Source organism: Cyprinodon variegatus, unplaced genomic scaffold (genome assembly GCF_000732505.1).
Source record: "Cyprinodon variegatus isolate N-32 unplaced genomic scaffold, C_variegatus-1.0 Scaffold1038, whole genome shotgun sequence".
Classification (NCBI taxonomy): Eukaryota; Metazoa; Chordata; class Actinopteri; order Cyprinodontiformes; family Cyprinodontidae; genus Cyprinodon; species Cyprinodon variegatus.
The window spans coordinates 80,590-90,330 of record NW_015151491.1 but is presented as its reverse complement, the minus strand read 5'-3'; the positions used below and the strand labels follow the sequence as shown (position 1 = coordinate 90,330).

General features: G+C 38.5%; 1 protein-coding gene across 1 annotated transcript in view; it reads left to right on the top strand.

Moving 5' to 3' along the window:
* Positions 1-9,741, top strand: part of LOC107100970 (syntaxin-binding protein 4-like) — a 158,732-nt gene that overhangs the window by 72,903 nt on the left and 76,088 nt on the right. Inside the window, exons 3-4 of the mRNA XM_015399683.1 lie at positions 4,344-4,413; positions 4,502-4,576. Of these exons, the coding sequence (XP_015255169.1) occupies positions 4,344-4,413; positions 4,502-4,576 (145 nt within the window). The remainder of the gene's footprint in view (positions 1-4,343; positions 4,414-4,501; positions 4,577-9,741) is intronic.

Below are 9,741 nucleotides of genomic sequence, written 5' to 3'. Positions count from 1 at the left end.
AATAAAACATTATTTGGCCAAATAATGTTTTATTGAACAATTTGCTTAATCAACAACCAATAACCTTTAGACAAATGATTCTTTACCCTCTTTGAAATAGCTAGCAGAGAATAGACATCAGGATTCCACTCATCCAGTTTGGCTCTACAAGTTCTGTAACTCAAGAGAAATGTGTCGCAAAAGGTTGCTGCAGTTTGGTTCTAAAAGGTCCATGATGACTTATCTTTGAGGACTCTGGAGATCCGGGTCTTCTGGGGCCCAGATCTCCATCCTGCTGGAGATGGACCACAGCTTCATGGGCAAGCGAGAAGAGAAAAAGAGAGAGAATCCTGTGTGTTCTGTGATTTTGTCTGTCCTCACACAGAGGGGGATGGTTGGTCACACCTCTGTGGGCTGCCATGTGACCTGCCTGTGGAGGCCTTGGCTGAAAAGTGGGGGCCACAGAGGTCGCCAAAGTTATTCACCAAAAGTGCGAGTTCTCCTCTGGTCATTATGTCAAGATGAAATATAGACACTGGATTCCAATATCCAAAAACCATGATCATGGCGTATGGAACAACAAGTGGAAGTGTTTTACTCTGCCCTAACATGATTATATTCTCACTTTAAGGATTGTTTTTATTGAGTTTAAAGTGACAAAAAGTATTTCTCCACCTTGAGATTTTTTTTAAATCTATTTGGTGTTGTCCTAATGTGTTTTAGTCTGTAAAATACTAGAGCATGTGATGGTTATCCCTTTTTGAGACTCTGAGTTTTTAGTTATTCTGTTTTGTTGAGCTTTGGTTTATTTTCCATTATAAACAAGCAGTATTTACTTACTCTCTGTTCGCGCCTTGTGCTTGTTTCCTTTCCCCTTGGCTTTTTTCATGTTAGTTCCACTCACACCTGCTCCATATTCAGCTCACTAGTCCATCCTTTGTTTTGTTTCCCTTATATACACCACCTCCGGTGATTCCTTGTTGTTTTGCTGCTTCCTCATCTCTAGTTTCCCATGTGAGTTTCCCCTGGTGTTTTCTGGTTTTTGGTTGTTTGTATTTTTGTACTTTTTATTTTTGCCTCAGTTGTCTTATTAAATCTTCAAGACTCACCTCTACCTCCTGATCTCTGCATTTGGGTGCTCAAAAACCTTCACCCTACCATGATAGAATGTGCACATAAAGCCTGACTTTATGATTTTTAAACATCAAAATCAGAAAAGCTGAATTGTTAGCTATACATATAAGGCCTTAGTGCCTAACCCCAAGACAGTTAAGGGGATGTTATTATTAATTTTCATTCACTAATTATTTCCAATTATAAATTCACCAATAAAGAAAAGGTAAATATACACATGACCAAGTTCATAAAAATAGGAATAATTTTTGGCTTAAAAGCAGATCTCTATCCCTCTATTGTCTATGTTTTGGTTGTCGTACATCCTGGGCATGTTGCTGCTTGTTTATTCTTTCAGTTTGCTTACATCTTTGTATCTACAACCTATAGCTGAATGTATTTGAGCAGAGTTATAACCAGCTAAGATAGCTTTGCAGTCTACACATGCCAGGAATGGTGAATAACAGAGAGGATTAGGACCCGCATGTAATATAATCCTCAGCTCTATAGTGGTTTGTAGAATGTGGTTCCTGCTGATGATTTTCTCTGTTGACAAAAGCATCGGAAAGGACTTACTGCATGGACTTCATGTTAGATCAATGAATATATAGCCTTAAACTATAAGTAACATTGTAACTAGGACTGTAACTAACAGTTGTTTTGCTATTCGATTAATCATTCGATTATTTTTTTGATTAATTGGATAGCCAAAGGTTCCTTAAAGAAGATATTTATTAAATTAAACCAGGTGAAACTCAAACTTCCCCACTTGTGGAGTTCTTGATAGAGCCTATGGACAAATAATTTTTTTCAATCTTAAATACAAAATGTTTATATATTTTTTAGAATCTTGGTTTAAGTACTGCTCTAAGTGTGTCGCTCTGTCAGCTAAAGGCATGTTTTACATTCTCTATACTCCAGTTACTAAATTAGTTGACAATTATTTCAATAATCGATTAATTTTGTAAATTGTTTTAGCCCAAATTGAAACACCATAAAAGTGTGTAACAGGTAATTTGTTACCTTTTACAATGAAAACAAGAACAATTACTAGCGTGATAATCGTATCGGCCTTTATGTCAATACTTGTTACAGGATCAAGTTATTTGGAATAAAGCAAAGTGACCTGATTATGCATGGATGCTCCTCATCAACATGATGTATTTCTGCTTGGAGTGGCAAGACTTTATCTCATCTTTAAATCACACATTTGTTCTCCAAACCTCCATTTCACTCCTTATAAAAAAGACAATCCACTTATTTCAAGGGGGAAAACATTTCAAACCAATCCTGAAACTTTTGTTTATGGTCTTTATAATTCAGTTTCCATGTATTACATTTGTAGAATATGTACATGTGAAATACAGGTAACTGAAAACAAGATAAAAACTCAAAATCGGAAGAAAATGACTCTTCTTATAAGTGAATGTATCTGTTAATGCAGCAGGGGACTCGAGGTCTGAATATTTCAAATATAATGGTACGTTCACACTGAACAAGAATATGACTGGAGCAAGTGATTTCTATCTCACCTCAATGCAAAGTGTCTCTTGTAGCAAAGTGATATGAAAGACAGGTTCTCTAGCAATACAACTGCCATGATTAGAGAGAATTATTTGAAAGGAAAGGTAATTTTGCTGGAGTTGAACAATCTGAACTTTACTCTCCTTTTGCATTGCATTAAAAGAATTTTGGACAAACTAATAATATTTGAATTGTACTAAATGATAATGTTATGGTGATAAAACGCAATACAAATATCTAAAGTAGAAGAGTTTATGATTCAACAATAGGAAAAAGAGAATCTTGGACAGAATTCCACCAGGACCCCTGCTCACCCAGAGAGCAGAAAGACCCACCTAAACTCACCAAAATTATGTTGATCTCTAAGACTTTTGGCAAACAAATTCCGTGGACTAATATGACAAAAGGGGAAGTTTTATGAGTGTGTACGTCATGATATATCAGCCATTAAGCTGCGTTCACACCTAAAGCATTTTGAGCATCAAAAACGATTAAATGCCTAAATTTGGACGCTTGGTCAGACGCTAAATTAAACGCTGGTAGAGCTGATTTGACGCTTCGACGCTCTGGTTGTTTACCTGCTCTGTTCTGTAGCTTTAAGCAAACGCGCAGCTTGGCTTTATTTAATTTGAGTTAGAAAAAAATAGTTTTGTCACGTTTTTAAGTGAGAAAGTTCACCTCCGAACATTATCTGTGCAGTCAGTTCATCAGGATTATGTTCCTACTAAAATTTGCAGTTCTTGTTGGGAGCCGCTGGAAATCCCTGCTGAAAACTCTCTGCTGCAGCCAGACTGTGGGGGATTTCCTGCTGCGGTTTAAAGGCTGGAAGTGAATAGAAAGAGTTTTTACAATACGGCAGGTTTTAACATTTTTAGTAAATTTGGGTATTTATAAACAGTTTCTCCATAGTTTATAAAAAAAAATGTTTTAGTACAGCAATAATGATCAGAACTCACTATCTGTTCCTTCTACATAACAATCCATTCTTCCAGCATTTTTTTTTACACCTTTGGAGTTTAACTCCTGGATATTTATTTATTTTGATGACAGCTTGCAGATAGTGTCTGTCTTCCCTAAAAAAAACTCCTGGATCAGCTTTTCTGATTGGTTGATGCTCCGACGTACAGCAACTAAAGTTAAATTTTTTTTAACTTTAGTTAAATTTTTTTTTAAGAAACGAATGTTCGGATGCCAGAACGTGCGGGTGTGCAGTTCCCTCGCTGCCTGAATCCCAGATGTGCCGCTCCCGATGCCGCCCCCTATAGACTTCCCTTGTAAATCAGATGCTTTAATGCTCAGAACGCTCCTGGTCTGAATGCACCACACAACTACCACAGCATTTAGGAACCAGATCTTCATATTCACAGCAAAACATGGGGGGGGTTGGGTTAATGTGAGGATAATGAAGTCCAGCCATCAGTACCTACAGAAGAACAATGAGCTCAAAGCTCAAAAGAAATACCACTTCTGAAGAGTGAACTAAAAAACTCTTTTCTGAAGACATGAGATCTAAAGAAAAAAAAAAGGTTACCAAATATTACTTTCAAGACAATCTTTGCAGATGAAAACTGACAGAAACACTGATATTGTGATGATTCCAGTCGGATGTGTTGCAGCAATTTTTCCTACCACATAAAGTGACAGGACTCAAAATTTTGTACTTGTTTCTATACAGCTGAATATTTGCTTGATCACTCAATTTTATAATCTCTTGTCTCTATCTACAGGAAACCTGTTGCCAGGGGACCAGATCCTGGAAGTAAATGGGGACAGTCTAGTTGGAGTCACCAGTGAAAGGTGACTTTTACAAAGTTCTTGCTCTGGCTCTAGACTCCTGATAATTTACGGTGATGTTTACAGTGTTTTGTATCTGTCTGTCTCACAGAGCTGTGGATATCTTGAGAGCAGCCTCTGCCACAAATCACATGCGCCTTCTTATAGCCAGAGACGAAGAAGCAAAGTAAGCAGAACATCCATAATGTGTCACTCTTTAATTTTCCATAAGATATACTCAACTGTAAATGTAGTCCTTTATTTTAACTAAATGTAAATACAGCTCACATTTTGTCTACTATTTGTAGACAAAGATGCTGATCTTGTTCCTGAACTGAACCTTTTGCAGAATGTATTCAGTTCATTGTCTCTGTCCAGACTTCCATGGGTCTGCTCATCCTTCTGCTTGTATCCTGTGATCTTCTTCATCCCTGACCTCACATCTCTGATATTGTCCTGCTGGAGCTTGTTTTCCAGCCTCTTCCTGTATCCCTCCTTGCCTTCTCTAATCTTGACCTTAAGTTGCTTCTTTATACTCCTCGTTAACTTCCTGTCTCCCTTCGTGCAGTTTTTTTTTTTTTTTCTTGTTAAGCAGTTGCTTCAAATGACTTGTTATGCATTGCTTATTATTTGGGAAGCATTGCACAGTTCTGTTAGAGATGGTGTTATTTACACAGAAGTTTATGTAATTAGTCACACACTCATTGTCTTGCATTACCGTGATGTCCTCTCCATGGGGCTGCATACCAGTCTGTAGCCTCAAAACAACCTTGCAGGTCCTCTTTAGATTCCTGCATGTTGTATCTGATAAAGTGGCTCATACTTTGAACAGAGAAAATTAAGATTATGATCTTAATTTCTATGAGGAGGCTATACTTTAGAGATGTATGAGTCTTTGACGTTTGCCTAAAACAAAAATCCAAAATTAGTTTTTCTCTGGTGCAGCCGCTGCAAACCGTTGGAAGTTTGGGAGTGTAGTAGAGAGTGAGCTGTGACTAAAATCAACAGTTATTGCCACAAAATGCATTTGGCTTTTGTGTCTGAAGCTTAGCAACAACTGATTGTCTCACCTTCAATGTTGGCAACAGCAGAAGGTGGAATGTAAATATAACACTAATAAACTCTCTGGGCAAATAATATGAGCGAGAACCAACTGCCTACAGTTAAATATCTGGACTTCAGTGATGAACTGTTACAGTAACACATCATGTTGTATTCTATAGGTACATCATACTTTCATTTTGAATATGAAGTAGATTAAAAGTCGTAGAGAAATCCCAGCTGTTGAAATAAGTATTGAACATGTCACCATTTTTCTCAGTAAGTATATTTTTTTAAGATGTCGATATGACATTTTCACCAGAAGTCGGTCATCCATGCAATCTACACATAAAAAGAAATCAAACCATAGATGTCCAGAAATTAAGTTATGTTTAATAATGGCAAAGGGCACAGGGAAAAAGTATTGAACACGTGAAGTAAGGGGGCGAAGAAGGCATAGAAAGGTGAATGTACTGTAAAGCACTTTGGTCAAGTCCTCTTACATGAAAAACAACCTGCTATTTTGCAAGTTGTCCCACTTAGAAATCATGGAGGGGTCTGAAATTGCCATCATAGGTGGAATTCTACTGTGAGAGACACAATCTAAAAAAAAAATCCAGAAATCAGAATGTATGATTTTTTAAAAATATTTATTTGTATGATGTAGCCGAAATTAAGTATTTGAACACCTGTCTATCAGCCAGAATTTCTGACCCTCAAAGACCTGTTTGCCTGACTTCAAAATGTCCACCTCTTCTCTATTCATTATCCTGACTTAGATGCAGCTGTTTAAAGTAGTAGGTTGCATAAAGACACCTTTCCAGCCCATACAATCATTAGGAATCCAACTACTAACATAGCCAGGACCAAAGGGCTGTCCAAATGCACTATAGGCAAAATTGTACATCTCCAAATGGCTGGAGAGGGCTTCGGGGAAATTGCCAAGCAGCTTGGGGAAAAAAGGTAGACTGTTGGAGCAATTATTAGAAAATAGAAGAAGCTAAAGATGACAGTCAGTCTCCCTCGGACTGGGACTTCATGCAAGATCTCAGGGTTTTAAGATGCAAGATCAAGTGTCTCAATGATTCTAAGAAAGGGGAGAAATCAGCCCAGAATTACTTGGGAGGAGCTGGTCAATGACCAAAATAGAGCTGGAACAATCGTTTCCAGGTTACTGTTGGTAATACACCAAAACTTCATGGTTTGAAATCATGCACGAAAGGTTCACCTGCTTAAACCAGGACATGTCAAGGCGCATTTTAAGTTTGTCAATGACCATTTGGATGATCCAGAGGAGCCATGGAAGAAAGTCATGTTGTCAGATGAGACCAAAATAGATCTCTTTTGGTAATAATCCCATTAAGGAATAAGAATGATGAGTACCATCCCAAGAACACCATTACTACTGTGAAGCATGGTGTGGTAGCGTCATGTTTAGGGGTGTTTTTCTGCACACAGGACTGGCGGATAGCACTGTATTAAGGAGAGGAAAACTGGTGCCATATATTGGGAGCTGTTTGGGAACAACCTCCTTCTCTCAGTTTGAGCATTGGGTCCAGGCTGGGTCTTCCAGCACGACAATGACCCAAAGCTCACAGCCAGGATAACCTAGGAGTGGCTCTGTAAGAACCATATCAAGGTTCTGGCATGGCCCAGCCAGTCTCCAGACCTAAACCCACTAGAGAATCTTTGAAGGGAGCTCAAACTCCTTGTTTCTCAGTGACAGCTCAGAAACCTGACTGACCTAGAGAAGATCTGTGTGGAGGAGTGGGCCAAAATCCCTCCTGCAGTGTGTGCAAACCTGGTGAAAAATGACAGGATATGTTCGACCTCTGGAATTGCAAACAAAGGCTACGGAACCAAATATTAACATTGATTCTTAGGTCTTCAAAAACTTATTTGCATCTTTATCAAACAAATAGTTTAAAAAAAATCATATATTGTGATTTCAGTTTTTTTTTTTTTTGATTTTCACTCGCATTGGACATGCACCCAAGATGACAATTTCAGACCCCTCCATGATTTCTAAGTGGGAGATATTGCAAATTATCAGGGTGTTAAAATACCATTAAGTGCTTAAAAGTCAACAAAGTTCACCACTCAGGCTATTTTTATTGGGAATATTTTTTCATAGATAAACAGTATTTCCCTTCACAAACTCTAAATTAATTATCAAGCACGTCTATACAGGTTTTTTAAGGCTGATGCCAATATTGATTATTCTTAAACTAGTCTAAATGATCTCTGATATCTGCTTAACGACTTAACTTAACTTATATTAACTTATATTGCTTTTTTCCTTGATCAACAGGATATATATCAGAAAATTATTAATATTTCAAAAGTTACACAAAAAAAAACTATGAAACAAAACTTTAATGAAAGCAGCTGCAATGCAAGTGACATCAAGGTATTGCTGCATGTTTTGGCAGATGCAGTTAGAAGGAAAAAAAAAGCAAATATTGGCCAAAAATTTCAGCTGGCTAATGTATTGATCTATCGCTAGACAAATCCTTAACTGTAGTCTCTCCCATTACCTGAGGGCTGTGTCTGAATGATACAATGTTCGATAAAAGGGGCAGCCCTCTCTGTGCTGTGAGCCTGGGGTGACCAAAAGATAAACACGTAGAGTCAGAATAAGAATACAGCACATGTGGCACCTGAACCACAGTTATAATTCAATCCTAGCATTAGTGAGTGAGGAGGATGGTAGTATTAGTGCAGAACCGGCTTTCTAATCTGCCTGCAACCAGTTTGGGTAAAAAAACAAGGTCAGCACCAGCTGTCAGCATCACAGCTTCCTTCCTTCAAATCCACCGCATGCAAAATGAGTTTAAATTCTGTGTTAAAAAATGTCTTGGAGATTCGTATTTTCCAAAAAATATTTTTGCACAGATGAACATCTCAGCCCTGATTTCTGCTGCCAACATTTAATAAATGGAGATGGGTGGGATTTACACTTTGAGTTGTTAAACAGAATACAGATTACTGTTTAAGACAGTAGAGAATAAGGAGGATAAAGAGTGAAAATAAAGGGCGAACGAAGGGATCTAAATGGTAAATTTTCCTAAGAATTCCCTTAAAGCATAGCATTGCAGAGCTTTACTCTCCTGCTTTGTCTTACATGCAGAAGAGTAACGGGGGAAGGGCTTAACCTAGGGCAGGGCTCCTGATGAGCCTTGTGTTAATCTGCACTCGGTGCTTTAACTACCCTGCCATGTGGAGCGTAGAGGCAGGAGAAAACATGAGCAGACTGCAGTCAGGAAAATGGGGATTATGTCTACCTTTCTGGCTGTACCTCCATGTTTTTTTTTTGTTTTTTATTTTACAACTTGCTTCTTTTTAAAAAAAAAATGCATTGTATGGTACTAGACCTATGGAAAATTATTCTTGTCCTGGAGTTAGAAGAAAAAACAAAAGGATCAGATTCTGTGAGGAAGATCAGGACAATCAGCTTAAAGGAGGGAAGCACAAATAGATGTCTGGCTGAAATGACACTAGGTTTTGTGTAGTGAGAAAATGCAAGTTTAGATAATATTAGATATCACCATACTAAATATATGAGAAAACAGAAGACGGGGGCTAGATGTGCATCAACATCTGCATCTTTTCCAGGGAGTTTTTCCTATCTAGCATGTTTAACCTCTCGTGCACAGAAACTGTAGTCTTGGTTAATGATGCACAGATCCAAAATCGTTCATTTCCAATTCTTTGAATTTGGATTCAACATCTAAGGATCCTGATACATTTCAGATACCAGCTTCCAAAAGCAAGTTTTTTGTTTATGAATGTGTACATCAATGTACCAAAAGGTATCTTGAGATTAGCTTAAGTTTAAAAAGGAAGTTATAAAAACAGGTAATCGTGTTAAAAAGGCTGATTCCATCCTATAAAAAAGATATGCAACAGGAAGAGTTCAAACTGACCATAACATCCATCCATCCATCCATCCATTTTCTTCTGCTTTATCTGGGCGGGTTCGCGGAGGCTGCAATCTAAGCAGAGATGACCAGACTTCCCGATCCACACATACCTCCTCTAGCTGTTCTGGGGGGACCCCGAGGCAACACCTGACCGACTCAGAGACATGGTCCCTCCAGCGTGTCCTGGGCCTTCCACGTGGCCTCCTCCCTATAGGACATACCTGGAACACCTCCCAAGGGAGGCGACCAGGAGGCATCCGAAAAAGATGACATGGGGGAGCAACGACTCTACTCCGAGCTCCTCCCGGGTAACTCTGAGCTCCTCACCCATTCTGGAAGGGTGCACCCAGCCAACCTGCAACGGAAACTCATTTCGGCAGCTTGTATT